The 16,947-nt window shown below is 37.1% G+C and overlaps 1 protein-coding gene across 1 annotated transcript in view; it reads left to right on the top strand.

Moving 5' to 3' along the window:
* LACTB2 (lactamase beta 2) overlaps positions 1-16,947 on the top strand; it is a 32,538-nt gene that overhangs the window by 3,355 nt on the left and 12,236 nt on the right. Inside the window, exons 2-4 of the mRNA XM_037802353.1 lie at positions 5,504-5,667; positions 10,435-10,561; positions 16,183-16,361. Of these exons, the coding sequence (XP_037658281.1) occupies positions 5,504-5,667; positions 10,435-10,561; positions 16,183-16,361 (470 nt within the window). The remainder of the gene's footprint in view (positions 1-5,503; positions 5,668-10,434; positions 10,562-16,182; positions 16,362-16,947) is intronic.

The raw sequence follows: 16,947 nt of genomic DNA, 5'->3' as shown, positions 1-16,947 counted from the left end.
CTGCAGTTTCAGGTGGTCTTCCTGCCTCGTTACGATCAGCCCATGGATACCAAATGAGTTTCCCTAAAACTCTACTAGACCTACCCTGGTGCCTTGTACTTAGTTACTGGGTAAATATTCGAATCAATAGATGATAACCAGATCTTCCAAGGAGTACTTCCACATTCTGCCTCTGTTCAAGAACCTCCAAGAGCTGCAGTTTTAACCTTTCCTGTAAAAACTGTATATACCTTGAGGGCAGATAGAGTGCCACACTATAACAGGAAGGAAGCAGTCTAGTGGAGTAAAGAGTTGAGACTCTGGACTCTACCTAGGGTAGAATCCTGCTCCTCCATTTACCTAGCTATTTGACTTTGAACAAGACAGTTATCTCTCTGAGCTTCAGATTCCTTATCTGTACAATGAAGTTTGTAATAGTACCTACCTCATTGGGATGTAATGAGGAGTCAAGGAAATTTAAATGAAATATATATTTCATATATATATATATATATATATATATATATATGTATCACACTTCATACAATCTAGCACATGGAAAGCATACAATAATATTAGCTATTCTTTTTATCACTTCTGCTTCTCTCCTAGCATTTAGACAGCACCAGGTTCCCAGTAAGTAGCTAATGATATTATAGGAGTCACAAAGCAAACTGATAGAGGGGGCAGGTAATAGCTATCTTAATATTGATATAAAATACCTATAAAGAGGAAATTGATTCCACCTACCTTCTGGCAGCTGAAGAATTTTTTTCTCCATTTATGTAGTAGATTGTTGCTGCGTGCCTACTGTGTGCCAGGCGCTGGGCTCTAGTGAATAAATAGGTGCTAGACCTGTTCAGATTCATTTGCATGCTTCCTTTGTCCCCCTTATGAGCATAACTTGCATATGCAGAATGACTTACTTTGAAATAAGGGTATTGTCTGTGGCTATGAAGAACAGTCATCCTGCCCACATGGAGATGGCACCATCTTCTGATCATCTGCAATAACCAACCATGGACATTATGGATAAGACATCTATTTGTTAAAGAGGAAACTGAGAAAATGTTTTTCTAATTCACAGCTCAAGTTTTATTTGTGCTACATGAAGAATGGTTCTGGGTGCTTGCCTAATCAATATCCTTCTACCAAAAGCAATGTGTGTCTTGAATGGAAAAGTCACTGGACATTGTATCTGAATATCTTAGTGCTTCCCAGCACTGCCTCCTGCTGCCTATTTGACCTTGAGCAAATCAGATGGCCTTTCTGAAGATTAATTTCCTCTTCAGTAAAACAATGATAAGTAATAAAATAATCGTATCTCCCTAGAGTTGATCTGAGGCCCAAAACAGATAATTAATATGTAAGCTCTAAGTATTGGTTTAAATTGCAATGTAAATGTAAGATATTACCAGTGTAACTTTTGTTTCCCTTAATGCTTGGTGCAGACTTCTTTTTTAGGTTTTATAGCATCAAGACATCCCTCCTCTGTCCTATTTAACCCAGGATTTGCGGAAGTCCTGTGTTCTTCATTTTAAAAGTCCTTACTTCACCAAACCCAATTTTGCTAGACCAAGACAGATCCCTCAGAGGATCTCAAAAGAGAGGCCCATGAACCAGGTTTCTAGTGCCAAGGCCTAACCATTCATATGCTCCTCTGCAAGCTGGCAGCATAGGCATTCTACAAGACCTGTTTTCTTTGCTACTAGATTTTATCAAATCTGTATTAAACCTGTGAATTTCTAGTCATGATATTTTATATGATCTGTGTCTTTAATTTAAAATAAGGACATTATTATTTAAATTCAATTTTATATTACAGTATATTTCAAAATAGAGTTCCTGGGAGGAGGGGGAGGCAAGTATTTAAAGAGGTTCCTTGGTGACTTGAAAAAAAATTGAGAAGTCTTAGTTTGAAGCATGGAAGGATTCTTCTAAAGGGCCAGAAGACCCCCAGAATAACCCAGGTAACACTAAAGAGCAACCAGAATTTGTGGTTAAACACCAAATAACACCAAATGCATGGTGACAACCAAAATCGAAGATAGTGGGTTATAGAGTATTGTGGGAGTATCGTAGTGTTATAGTTTTGAATATTTTTAATTAGTGAATGACTAAATGCACAGTGCCAAGTATGGCACATGTATTATAGATACGGAAATGAATCCATAAATGTCATGCCTTGCTCAACTTTGCATCTTATAAAGTATACAGTATATTATCTTGTATATGTCAGTGTTCATATTAAATTTGAACTAAATTCATTCAACAAATATTGATTGAGTTCTATTGTGTATCAAGACTGTTCTAGACACTGGGGATACATAAACAGAATTATTAGTTAATTCACAGTATGTCAGACCTGAGTTTATCTTCTTCTCTCTCCTTTATCCTGTACTATAATCAGGGGTTCTTAACTTGGGGTCTGGGAATCCCCAAAGACTCCATAGATATAATTCAGGTAGTCTGTAACTGTAGATAGGGGAAAAAATTACATAATTTTTACCTCAAACTGAAAATTAGCATTTTGTTCAATTATGAATATAAGCAACAAACTACAGTAGTGGTGTGATTTTTTTTCTCTGATATTTTCATTGTGCATTACAGTCATGGCAGGTATCTCAAAATAGTGTATACATTCCTCACTTTAGAAATTAATTATAAGATTTTGTACTGATCTTGTATTTAATATGATAAGAACATGTAATATGGTATCACAAATTTTGCATTTTGATAAGTGTATTTCAGTATAATGCGTTTACTTTGTAATCCTATATATTTTATTTCATGTACTTCAAAACATTTTTGAGAGAGGTCTTCAGACTTGACCACACTGCCAAAGGTGCCAATGTGACCAAAAAAAAAAAAAAAAAAAAAAAAGTCAAGAACCCATTACCTACAGTGTCCATCAGAACCTGTTCATGTGTTCCACAGATACAAAGAAAAACAGGATTAGAGTCAGATAGATCTGGATCCAGATATATCAACTGCTAGACTTTGTGACATTGAGCAAATTATTTAACTTGTCAAGACCTCAGTTTCCTCATCTGTAAAATGAGATTAAAGTCTCAGGATTGTGTGGAGACTTAAATAAGATAATGGAAATAAAGCTCCTGCCTTATTCATTCATCCAGCAAATATTTATTCAGTGTCTAGGACATGCCATTGTCTAATCCCTGGAGGTACCAGTGAAGCTAACAGACAAGGTTCCTGTCCTCATGGGGCTCAAACTTGTTGGGGGAAAGGGGAAAGGGGCAGAGATGGACAGAAAGTAAACAAACATATAAATATGTAATAGGGCACATGGCAATATGTGTCATGGAGAAAAAGCTACAGAAAGCGGCTAGGGATGCCATCAAAATTCACCATGACCCAAACCAAACTCACCTTGCTCCAATGCTCAGAATCTTGATTAACGGCTCACCAATCATCCCATCTCAAAACTCTTTCCCTTCCCTTCCACATCCAGTTGTCAAAAAGTCCTGTTATTAGAGGCTAGGCCTCCCTGTATTTGTGCCTAAGAGTCTCCTTCTGAATGCCTCTTTGTTGCTCAGATGTGGCCCTCTCTCTCTGGCTAAGCCAACTTGAAAGGTGAAATCACTGCCCTCCCCCCTACGTGGGATCAGACACCCAGGGAAGTGAATCTCCCTGGCAACGTGGAATATGACTCCCGGGGAGGAATGTAGACCCGGCATCGTGGGATGGAGAACATCTTCTTGACCAAAAGGGGGATGTGAAAGGAAATGAAATAAGCTTCAGTGGCAGAGAGATTCCAAAACGAGCCGAGAGATCACTCTGGTGGGCACTCTTACGCACACTTTAGACAACCTTTTTTAGGTTCTAAAGAATTGGGGTAGCTGGTGGTGGATACCTGAAACTATTAAACTACACCCAGAACCCATGAATCTCGAAGACAGTTGTATAAAAATGTAGCTTATGAGGGGTGACAATGGGATTGGGAAAGCCATAAGGACCACACTCCCCTTTGTCTAGTTTATGGATGGATGTGTAGAAAAGTAGGGGAAGGAAACAAACAGACAAAGGTACCCAGTGTTCTTTTTTACTTCAATTGCTCTTTTTCACTCTAATTATTATTCTTGTTATTTTTGTGTGTGTGCTAATGAAGGTGTCAGGGATTGATTTAGGTGATGAATGTACAACTATGTAATGGTACTGTAAACAATCGAAAGTACAATTTGTTTTGTATGACTGCATGGTATGTGAATATATCTCAATAAAATGATTAAAAAAAAAAAAAAAAAGTCCTGTTATTGTGTCTCCAAGATCTTCTTTAAACCGGTTCCTTCTTGCATTTCCACTGCCTACAGGGCCTTGTTATTCCCCCTTGGACCAGTATAACCATATGGTCTTCCTGTCTTAATGAATAGAGTTAGGAAAACCACCCAAAATAAAAAAGCCAGGCAGTGACTTGCTGGCTTGTTTGCCCTTTTTTAACTGCAAAATGCTTTCTGTTTGTTACTTTTATTGTTTGGGTTTTTTTGGTCGTACACAGCTCCCCCTTGCCACCTACCACTAGAATGTAAGCAAAGATTTTTGTCTTGCTTAGTGTGAGAAATAAGGTGTGGCACATATTAGGTAATCTGCAGAGTTATTGATAGAAGAATGAATGAATGAATAACGAAGGCTTTGTAACAAGACTCATCTCTCGGCCAGCCTGAAATAGTAAGGTGTTTTCTGTGAAAGAACACAAATTAAGAAGTTGGTAAATTGGTTCTTGAGGAGGAAAATGTCACCCTGATTTCTTTGGGTAAAGAAAATTTCATAGAGAAAGGCCATCCCATAAAATAGTGAGGAGTGGCAAACAAGGCCTAAGGAAGTTCCAGAACCACAAGCATAAAAAATAAAATAATAGGGTTGTCTACATAAAGAAATAATGCAGCCCAAACATTTCTCCCATGCTTACCTGCTACCATGATTTTCATGTTTAAGAGAGCCTGATAAATTACGAATCTACTGCAGAAGATAAGTTATGAATCAAGCACAGAAAACTAGGCTTCTTTAGGGATACCTTTGAATTAAATTCTTTCATATCTTTGAAGACAGAGTGGATAAGAACACTTATTTCTGGAGCCACATTTCCTGAGATTGAATGCTGGTTCTGCCATTGATTTGTAGAGTAAGCTTTGACAAGTTATTTAAATTCATGATCTAGTAATGAACCAACCACATTAAAGGGTTGTTATGAGGAATTTATTTTCTGAAATACGTAAGGTCTTTGGAAATGCCATGCTTATTCTAAGTCCATGTGTGTGTTTGATATTTCTATTATTCCTTGTTTGGAATGACACTTTTGCATTTAACCATAATCTTTTTCACAGAACTTTCTTAAGGTGTAATTACCATAGTTAAGCTGAATTAACAGATAACTGGTTTTTAAAGCATGTTAAAAGCCTTACAGCGTATGTAGTTTCATAAATTTAATATAACTTATCTGCATGAGCAATATGACAGTATTAACTCTGTGTTCCCATTGTGTGATTATCTTCCATTTAATTTTCAGGAGAATCCTTATTGACACTGGAGAACCAGCAATTCCAGAATATATCAGCTGTTTAAAGCAAGCCCTAACCGAATTTAACACAGCAATCCAGGAAATCATAGTGACTCATTGGCACAGGGATCACACCGGAGGCATAGGAGATATTTGTAAAAGCATCGGTAATGGTAAGCAGAAAACATTAAATTCATTGAGGAAAGTGACCTTTTTGGAACAATTTATTTTGGTTATAGAACCTAAGTAAGCTAGTAAACCTTTTACTGAATACCTTAATAAGAGATATTCTAAGAAACTAATATGACTGTTGAATACTGTCCCAATTTTAACAGAGAAAGAAAGGAAAATCTTCTTCTACCCTTTATTTTTCCCCTTTTCCCAGTGATAAAAATTTGTGTTAATTCAGTCTGTGTGGTAATTACTATTTAAGATTTAATCATAGCTAACAACTGTGAAGCACTTACTGTGTGCCAGACACTAAAATGTTAGTGTCCACATTTTAAACAGATGATCTCGGGTCTTCCATACTTTTAAGGCAATAACTAAGATATACTAAAATTCTGGCAAAATATTATTATGCTGATAATTCTCTATCCCTCAAACCAATTCTGTACTGACACTATCTTCTCTCTCCTGATTCCCTCATCTAATCATCACACCTAGATTCATTCATTTATTAATTTAATGAATATTCAAGTAAGTACTATATGCCAGACAGTCTTCTTGGCATAAGGGATATACCAGTGAACAAAACAGACAGACCCTGCTCTCATGGAGCTACCATTCTAAAAGGGAAGGTAAATGATAAATCAATAATCAATCAGTTCATGATAGGTGCTGTGAGGAAAAGTAAAGCTAAGTGAAGAGAAAGGAGAGCGAGAGTAAAGTCGGGAAGACAATTGCTGCTTTATAAAGGGTGAATAGGGAGAGGGAGTAAGCTCTACAGGTATTTGGGAGGAGAGCATACCTGACAGAGTATGGTAGGTGCAAAGAGACTGGAGCAACAGAGACTGGAGTGAAGCCATGCTTTGCATGTTCAGTGCACAGCAAGGACGTCAAGAATGTGCATTCATACAAGAATGAATATATGCTGTTCTAGTTTACTAATGCTTCCAGAATGCAAAACACCAGAGATGGATTGGCTTTTATAAAATGGGGTTTATTTAGTTACACAGTTACAGTCTTAAGGCCAGAAAGGATCCAAGGTAACACATCAGCAATTGGGTACGTTCACTGGAGGATGGCCAATGGTGTCTGGAAAACCTCTGTTAGCTGGGAAGGCACGTGGCCGGCATCTGCTGTTTGAAACCAAGTTCTGGTTTCAAAATGGCTTTCTCCAAGGACGTTCCTCTCTAGCCTTCAGCTCCTCAAAAATGTCACTCTTAGTTGCTCTTGGGGTATTTGTCCTCCCTTAGCTTCTCCAGAGCAAGAGTCTGCTTTCAACAGCTGTCTTCAAACTCTCTCTCATCTGCAGCTCCTGTGCTTTCTTCAAAGTGTCCCTCTTGGATGTAGCAGCTGGCTCCTTCTGTCTGATCTTATATAGTGCTCCAGTGAACTAATCAAGGCCCATGCTTAATGGGTGGGGCCACACCTCCGTGGAAACTATCCAATCAGAGTTATCACCCACAGTTGGGTGGGGCACATTTCCATGCAAACAACCTAATCCAAACATTCCAACTTAATCCCCACTAATATGTCTGCCCCACAAGATTGCATCAAAGATAATGGCGTTTGGGGGACATAATACATTCAAACTGGCACGTATGCATTCAACTAATATTTTAAAATACCTACTTAATAACCCTTAAGACAAGAATTGGGATGCAGATATTCTCAGCTACAGCACACAGTATCATCAGGCTACCAATTATAGAAAACTGTCTAGCCCAGTCTTCTTACCCTACTGCCTCCTTTCTTCCAACTCAAAGGAACTATGTATTACAGGAAATCATTCTCACTCATTCTGACTTTTCATCACCTTTCACTCTTTTGTCTATTTACCCACTAATTTTGTGTATGTGTGATAAAATTCATATAACATAAAATTTTCCATTTATTTTCAAGTGTACAATTCACTGGCATTTAATACATTCACAGTGTTGTGCAACCATCATCACTCTCTAGTTCTAGGACATTTTCATCCTTCCAGATGGAAACCCCATTCCCATTATCAGTCTCTCCACATTCCGTTCTCCCCTGCAACCCCTGGCAGCCACTGATCTACTTTCTGTTTCTATGGATTTATATTTCATATAAATGAAATCACCCAATATGTTGTCTTTTATGTCTGCCTTCTTACACTTAGCATAATATTTTCAAAGTTCATCCATGTCATAGCCTGTATCAGTACTTCATTCTTTTTGTGGCTAAATAATATTCCATTGTGTGGATATATTTATCCATTCATCAACTTATGAAGGGCCTTAACTACCTTTGTCACCTTGGTCAACTCCTCTTTTAGAATGAGGGTCAATTTTTTAAATTAAAATTAAAATGTTCATGACCCAGATTTGCCCAAGAAGGTGAAAGATTCATACATTGAAAACTACAAAACACTGTTGAATGAAATTAAATAAGTTCTAAATGAATGGCAAGACACCCTGTGTTTATGGATTGGAAGACTTAATATTGTTAAGAGTCACTACTGCCCCAGGTGATCTACAGATTCACTCCAATCCCTATCCATATTCCAGCAGTCTTTTTTACAGAAATGGAAAATACTACCTTCAAATTAATATAGAATTGCAAGGGACCCTGAATAGCCAAAACAATCCTGAAAAAGAACAAAGTTGGAGGAGTCACACTACCCAATTTCAAAACCTACTACAAAGCTACAGTAGTCAAAACAGTGTGGAATTTGCATAAGGACAGGAAAGTAGACAAATGGAATAAAATTGAGAGTCTAAAAATAAACCCACACTTCGGCCAGTTGACTTTTGACAAAGGTGGCAAGTCCATACCCTGGAGAAAGAATAGTCTCTTGAGCAGTTGGTGCTGGGAAAACTGGATTTCCACATGCAAAAGATTGAAAGTGGACCCCAACCTCATACTGTACACAAAAATTAACATAAAAATGAATCCTTGACTTAGAAATAATAGTAGAATTATAAAACTCTTAGAAGATAACGTAGGGGCAGATCTTCATGACCTGGGATTTGGCAAGGGATTCTTAGGTACAAAATTAAAAGCACAAACAACAAAAGAAAAAGTAGATAAATTGGACTTCATCAAAATTTAAAACTTCTGTACATCAAAGGACTTCATCATGATAGTAAAAAGACAACTTATAAAATGGGATAAAATATTTGGAAATTACAGATCTGATACACGTTTACTATCTAGAATATATAAAGAACTCCTACAACTCAACGATAAAAAGACGAACAACCCAGTTAAAAATGGGCAGAGCACTTGAACAGATATTTTTCCAAAGACATGCAATGGACAATAAGCACATTAAAAAGATGCTCATTATTTCAGGATATTTGTTTTTCCTATTCCTTTGTTTTATGTTGTCTGGAAATTTTTTTTTTATTCATAAAGTTAAAAAAAAAAAAAAAGGATGCTCAACATCATCAGTCATTAGGGAAATGGACATCAAAAACAAGTATTGGAGAGGATTCATTGTTGGTGAGTATGTAAAATGCTGTAGCCACTGTGGAAAGCAGTTTGGCAGTTCCTCAAAAAGTTAAACATAGAATTATGATATGACCCAAGCAATTCCACTCTCAGGTGTATACCCCAAAGAATTGAATGCAGGGACTCAACCAGATACTTGTATACCAATATTCACAGCAGCAAAATTCACAGTAGTCAAAAAGTGGAAACAGGCCAAATGTCCAATAGCTGAAGGGATAAACAAAATATGGTATATACATACAATGGATTATTATTCAGCCATTAAAAGGATTGAAGTTCTGATACATGCCTCAACATGAATGAACCCTTGAAGACATCATATTGAATGAAATAGGCAAGGCACATAAGGACAAATATTGTGTGATTCCACTTATATGAATTATGTAGAATAAGCAAATATGTGGAGATAGAAAGTAGAGTAGAGGTTCCCAGGGGCAGGGGGGAGGTAGGGATGGGATTTATTGCTTAATGGGTACCATGTTTCTGTTTGCAGAGATGAAAAAGATGTAATAATGGATTGTGGTGTATTACTTAGAAATTAATTCTTTTCTTCACTTACTTGCTTATCTAGACAAAAGATATGTATTGCTATCTTTGTAACGACTCTTTCATAAGTGAGGAGGATACAGCAGTGAGTAAGCTTGCATTCTAGAGACAGCTAATGTAAGCAGAGAATTGACAAGTCATGCAACTGACTCAACAGCTTCGAGAATAGAGTTTCTTGAAATGGAGTTCTTCGTCCAATTCTTCAAGGCCCAACACTTTTCCAAGAAAATTTCTTATTTGTATGATGAAGATACTTCAAAAGTAATACAAGCAGTCTCTGGGTCTTTTAGATTGAGATTTGCCACATATTTTGATCCATCTGTGATTATATTTGCTTTTGAGGCATCACCAAATTTTTCATGCTGGGATCCTTGCACCTCTTGGGATCTGAAGACCTTTTTCTTGGGTCCTAAATATATGAATTTTAAAAATACCTGTCTAGAGAATAGAACACCTGCAAGGAACTCCACTCTTACTCTGCTGGGGAAAGAATTAATTAAAAGAAACAAACTGTTAACACCATAGATACTGTAGATGCTGCCATTGAGAGTAGCTGGATGGTAATGGTTTTGGTGTGGTGGAATGAGAGAGAAGCTGCTATCACTCATCCCAGTCTGTATTCTCCCTCAGTGTTTCTAGTATTCTGTATAGGCATTCATATGGGTTAGCGCTGTGAAAGTTCATCTCTGAAGAGGCCGAATTCTCATTTAAATAAAGTGTTACATAATATATTTTACATGTTTTGTAACTAGGCGCTACATATTGCATTAAAAAACTTCCACGTAATCCTCACCAAGAAGAAACTATAGGAGATGGAGAGCAACAGTATGTTTATCTGAAAGACGGAGATGTGCTTGAGACTGAGGGAGCCACTCTAAGGTATAAATATCCTTTAGCCGGGGAAGGTGGGGGTATGTGTGTATGTGTTATAAAAAAAGAGAAAAGGAATATTTATGCATATTTGCTTGTATATGTGACGAATATCTCAGGAAGGTTATAAAAGAAACCTGGTAATATCGGTTACTCTGGGAAAAGAAAATGGTTAGCTTGAGAGACAGGAAAAAATTTTCCCTCTATAAACCCTTTTTAAAATTGTATGAATCATTACCATTTTTTTAATAAATAAAATTTAAATTAAAAAATGATTGGCAATTCCTCCTAGGGTAGGTTAGGGATCTTTCTATAAACTCAATTTATAGCCTTCTCATGTTCTCAGCTCCAAAACAGGACCCATACCTAAAGTAAATATATCGTATGCTGTATGCCAGATCCATAATCCCCTATGACCCATTCAAGGGGTTCCAAAAGGTATTTCAAAATCAGCAAAGTTAAAATTGAACTAATTATGGTTTTCCTCCCTCCCCCACAGTCTGCACTTGCTTTCTGATTTCAAAACATCTTTCTTTCAGTACTTGTGACTTCACTCATTCTTCTAAGGTAGAAGCTTCAGGATTACCTTTGACTCTTCTTGGCCTTTGCTACCCACCCACCCCCTTTCCCTATCTGTCGCATCTAATCAGTTAGCTTTACCTCAGAAACGTTTGTCAAATCATCTTCATGCCCACCACCACCACCTTCTACGTAATCCTCCTGTCTCCAGGCTCTCCCCACTTTCCAGTCTACCCTTTGTACCCTGTATATTTGAGATCTTTAATTGCTCTCACTGCATACAAAATGCTATTCATTCTCCTTACCAAGCCTTAGTCTGGCCCCAAACCACTTTTTTGGTCATAGCTCCCACTGCGCCCCTCCCACACACAGGTAGATATATCCACCTGCTTGCGGGCACATTTGGCGTATTCACGCCTACACTCATGTCCTCACCTTTGCAAGGCATCACCCTCCCCCTCCTTGTTTCTCTAGTAAATTCTTGTCAATTCATCCTTCAGAGCCCAGTTCACATGTTACTTACTCCAAGAACCCTTCCTGTGCAGAATTAACTGCTCCCTCCTCCAGCTTTCATATAGCTTTTATCTATTATTATACTTAAGTTTTATTGCAGTTTTTTATAGGTCTCTTAAATGGTAATGAGCTTAAGGTCACTATATTAAAGTTAATGCCAGTTGCTATAAACCAGCCCAGAAATATACGATGGCTCAACGTGAAATAAGTTGATTTCCTAATCACATAAAGTCCAAAAAAGATTCCTGATTGGTGAGTGGCCTCCTTTAAGCAGTGGTTCCAGTTCCTTCCATCTTGTGACTCCACCCACTTCAATACATGGCTTTCAAGATTGCCATTCTCACCTCAGTCAATCCAGCCGGTGGGGAAAGAGCATGGTGGGGAGGGTCTCGCATGGGAGGTTTTCATAGACCAGGCCTCCTGTTGCATCGGCTATAATTCAGTCATGTGCCACTCCTAACTGCAATGAGCCTGGGAAATACTGTTTAATTGTGTGCCCAGGAAAAAGGAAATGGATTTGGTGATCAGCTAGCCATTCTCCAACACGGAACCAGGTTCGTTTTTGCATCCCCGTATGCATATTTGCTTGTATATGTGAAGAATATCTTAGGAGGATATAAAATAAATCTGGCCCATAGAAGGCAATGATTATTCATTCTCCATGTGGTAGATATCTTTAAAGAGAACGAGCACATGAAGTAACAGCTATATAAGCCCCCTTTCGTATCAGTTCTTTTTCCACTATGGGTGATGCTTTACAAAATTTTATTTATAAGCCAGCTAGTTTCTGGCCAATTTTCTTAAAATGCTAATGTTAAAAATATGATATTATCTTGTATCATTTGCTCATGATACCAAAGAAGAACAAACAGTATGTTACTGCTTCTTCACTCAGTGTTCTTGACAATACTGAATTTTCCCCATCGCATGCCAACCCTGGGCCAATTTAAGGAAGGGGATAGAGAGGATAGGCGATTCTTTGAGTCATATGCCTGAAAGGTTTGGGAACCAGAGTACTTGTTTATAACAGTTATCATAGAATCATAGCTATTAGATCTGTACCTAATTTTGCAGATTCAGGATATTCAGCTCTTGGAAAATACCTTCACCCATCTGCCCTGAACAGGACTACATTTTTAAAAACTTTTTATTCAAGTGTAATATACAAACAGGAAAGTGTATATATCATAAGTATACAGCTTGACAAATTTTTACAAACTGAATGAACCATACAAACAGCAAGAAACATAGCAATACCAGAATCCCAAAAGCTCCTCTAGTATTTGCTTTCTGTCACTACCTTCCCCACAGTTGAATACTATCTTGGATTCATGGAATGAGTTGAATCCAAGGATTTCAATATTATCTAAATTCGATCTCATTTTTGCTTTACCTCATTCAATTAGGGTAAATTAACTACAGAATCTATCTATTTTAAGAATCTGGGAGGAAAACCAACACAAAGAATCAGGAAATGCCAACATACTTTTTAAATATAATTATTAGTAAATAATCCTCTCTCAAAATATAAATTCTAATTATGTTAAAAACCTGAATAAAATATTTATTTTACAAATGACAATGGTTGCCTATTTCCATTTTTATAAGGTCAGTAAAATCTAATTATTTTAAATATTAACATGAAAACTCATTGTTAAGCAAAAGTTTCAATGAACAGAAGGTTACAATCTGCGTAAGTCCCCAAGTAATCTATGTCCAGTAGATCTTGTCTACTTCCAGTGGTGAAAACAAACAAACATAGGGCAGAGAAAATACCCACCTAGAACACTTGGAGTAAAAAATACAAAGCTGGCAAGGTTTTTCAGTAATAATTTGGTTCCAGATGTAACCATCAGGAATTTTCTAGTGAACCAAGTCTAAGTTCTTCAAGAAAAGTGAAACAGCCTTTCCCCCCCCCCCACCTGAAATTTTCTAAGAGAGCCATCTTTATAAGTCTTCTCTATCACAGAAGTGGAAGAACTAGATAAATTCTGTACCTGTTGACTAGGAAGCCCACAGCTGCGGTCACTCTGATCTTTAGCAAAGCACCTCTGAGGTCAGTTCCTGTTCTCCTCCTTCCTATGTGAAGTGAGTTTTAACACAATTTCATGCAAATTAAAGCATTAGCCATCCAGGTGACTGGAGAATTGGAATTTCTGATCTCCTAATTTAAGAAATCTTACTACCTTCAGCCTGGAAAATATCAAAACCATTACTGAGTTCCAGCTTGTGGGGTGGAAATGATAAGGAAATGATAAAAGAAGCACTGCAAGCACATTGAAGAATAAGACAGTTTGAGGACTCTGAAAGAGAATGGTTCTTCAGATGATTTTTTGTGGATTAAAAAAAGTAATTGAAGTTCTGTATGTTAATGCATTCAATATGTCATTGTTCATAAGATAGGATACCCACACACACATGAAAATATACCTCCTAGAATTATTTTCATTATGACATTTTTATTTCCATCTTGCAACATGTTAAATCAGACCAAAGAAATGATGATTTCTAAAGTGCTTTAATGCCTCACCATTGGAACAACTAAATCTTGGTATTATATAAAGCAAGCCCCAAGACAAAAATGGCCTTTCAAAAAAAATTGTTCCCGTTAAACTGGTATCTAATGGGCTTGTACATGATCTCTATTATATTTCTAACATTTTTAAAGATTTTATAATTTCAATATTTAAAGATTTGAGTGATTTTTTTGCACAGGTGAAACGCTTCTAAGTTGTAGTCATTTCATTTTCTTATATATTGCTATTTCTTTAATTAAATTCAGTTTTATTGAGATATATTCATATAACATACAGTCATCTATGGTGTACAATCAGCTGTTCACAGTACCATCATATAATTATGCATTCGTCACCCCAATCTATTATTGAACATTTTCCTTACATGAGAAAGAATCAGAATAAGAATAAAAAATAAAAGTAAAAAAGAACACCCAAATCATCCCTCCCACCCCACCCTATTTTTCATTTAGTTTTTGTCCCCATTTTTCCACTTATCTATCCATACACTGGATAAAGGGAGTGTGATCCAGAAGGTTTTCACAATCACACTGTCACCCCTTGTAAGCTACACTGTTATACAGTTGTCTTCACAAGTCAAGCCTGCTAGGTTGGAGTTTGATACTTTCAGGTATTTACTTCTAGCTATTCCAATACATTAAAACCTAAAAAGTGTTATCTGTATAGTGTGTAAGAATGTCCACTCAGGTGACCCCTCGCCTCCATTTGAAATCTCTTAGCCACTGAAGCTTTATTTCGTTTCATTTCACATCCCCCTTTTGGTCAAGATGTTCCCAATCCCACGATGCTGGGTCCAGATTCATCCCCAGGAGTCATATCCTGCATTGCCAGGGAGATTTACCGCCCTGGGAGTCAGATCCCATGTAGTGGGGAGGGCAGTGAGTTCACCTGCCGAGTTGGCTTAGCTAGAGAGAGAGGGCCACATCTGAGCAACAAAGAGGCACTTGGGGGAGACTCTTAGGCACAATTATAAGCAGGTTTAGCCTCTCCTTGGCAGTAACAAGCTTCATAAGGGCAAGCCCCAAGATAGAGGGCCCAGCATACCAAGCTGCCAGTCCTCAGTGTTTGTGAGAACATCAGCAACAATCCAGGTGAGGAAGCCCACCACTTCTGCATTTTCCCCCAGCTCCTCAGGGCGGCTCTTATATTGCTCTTTTTAAGAGTTGAATTTTTTCTGTTTTTAGTGATGGAAAAGATTTGGTAATGGATGGTGGTGCTTCACAACACTGTGAATGTGATTAATGACTCAGAATGCTTGGGGGTGGTTAAGATGGGAAGTTGTATGTTATATGTGTGATATCACATTTTAAAAAAAGAAAGATTAGACAACTAAATACAATATGTGAGCCTGGATGGGATCTAATAATGTAGGAGAAAATGTCCAAAAGGGACAAGTAAAAACATTGGAATATAGACTGTATGCTTTATAACAATGTTAAATTTATTGAGCTTGATAACTATACATAAGGTACATAACTGTACTTGATAACATAATTTGATAACTGTTCTTAAAGTATATGAGTGAATATCCTTTTTCTTAGGAAATGGAAGTATTAAGTGTTAAAGGAGTGTGATACGTGCAACTTTTTCTCCAATGTTTAGAAGCTAGATAGAAGCAGACTGAAAGAAAGAATAACATAATAAATGTGACAAAATGTTAAAAGTTGGCATATCTAGGCATCTGGGTAGGGGATATTTTAGAGCTTCTCTGTATTATTTTTGTGGGGGGTTTTTTTGCAACTTTCCTATAGATTTGAAATTACTTTCCTTTTCTATTTTCCATATTTTCTGTAATCAGTGCTTACTACTTTTAACATAATAGAAAAAAAAAAGGTGATGAAGTGTTAAATTTGAACTTCAGACTGAGAAGTTTAATGTAGTTAAAGGACAGTTTTCTAATGATAATTTTCAGTGGTCCACAAGAAAAAAAAGAGTTTCTTAACTCATTGGCTTCATTTACTTGTGTCTGTTCCAGAGATAAAAATAGAGAATTATTTATTTCTCAGACTTTCTTATAAGGTGAGTTCATAATCAGTATTGATTCTTACTTCTTTCCACCAGAGTTATATACACACCTGGCCACACCGATGATCATATGGCTCTTCTTTTAGAAGAGGAAAATGCTCTCTTTTCTGGGGATTGCATCCTAGGGGAAGGAACAACTATATTCGAAGACCTCTATGATTATATGAACTCCTTAAAACAGTTATTGAAAATTAAAGCTGATATTATATATCCAGGTGAGTATTTTTAAAATCTAGCAAACCATTTGAGTCAAATGATAGGAAAGGTTCATTTTGGCTTGTCTCAGAGTGTTTTGTTTATGTTTTTTCTCCCTTGAATAGACACATATAAACTGCTTCTTTAAATGGCACCCCTAGGTCTTGTCTAGCCATGCAGTTAATCTTAGAAAGAAGGCTGAGAGTTATATCGAGAACTTTTTACAAAGATATGAGGGATAAAGTTTTTAAGAACTGCACTGCTGTTCTATTCTCAAGACTGCTAAACAAAGGAAAATAAGATTATATTATAACAGGAAAATGTTTTCATATCATAAGCCATCTCCAGTTTTGTTCATTTGATTTCTGTTGTGGACCACATTTTAGCTGTGCAGCCTTGAGTCACATTTGACCTCTGGGCTTTTGTTTCTTCATTCATACTAGCAGAGTAACCACAAAAAGGTATATTTATTCCCATTCTCCAGATAAAGTACCTGTTGCTAGAATCTTGGATATCACTGCGCTGCTCTACAATACGAATGTCCCCTCTATTCTAAAAACTGAGAAAGATACAAGACCCAATAAGGGGGGCCTAAAAGGAAAGAGT

The sequence above is a fragment of the Choloepus didactylus genome, chromosome 14 (assembly GCF_015220235.1).
Source record: "Choloepus didactylus isolate mChoDid1 chromosome 14, mChoDid1.pri, whole genome shotgun sequence".
Taxonomy (NCBI): Eukaryota; Metazoa; Chordata; class Mammalia; order Pilosa; family Megalonychidae; genus Choloepus; species Choloepus didactylus.
This window is presented reverse-complemented; position numbering and strand designations above follow the sequence as displayed.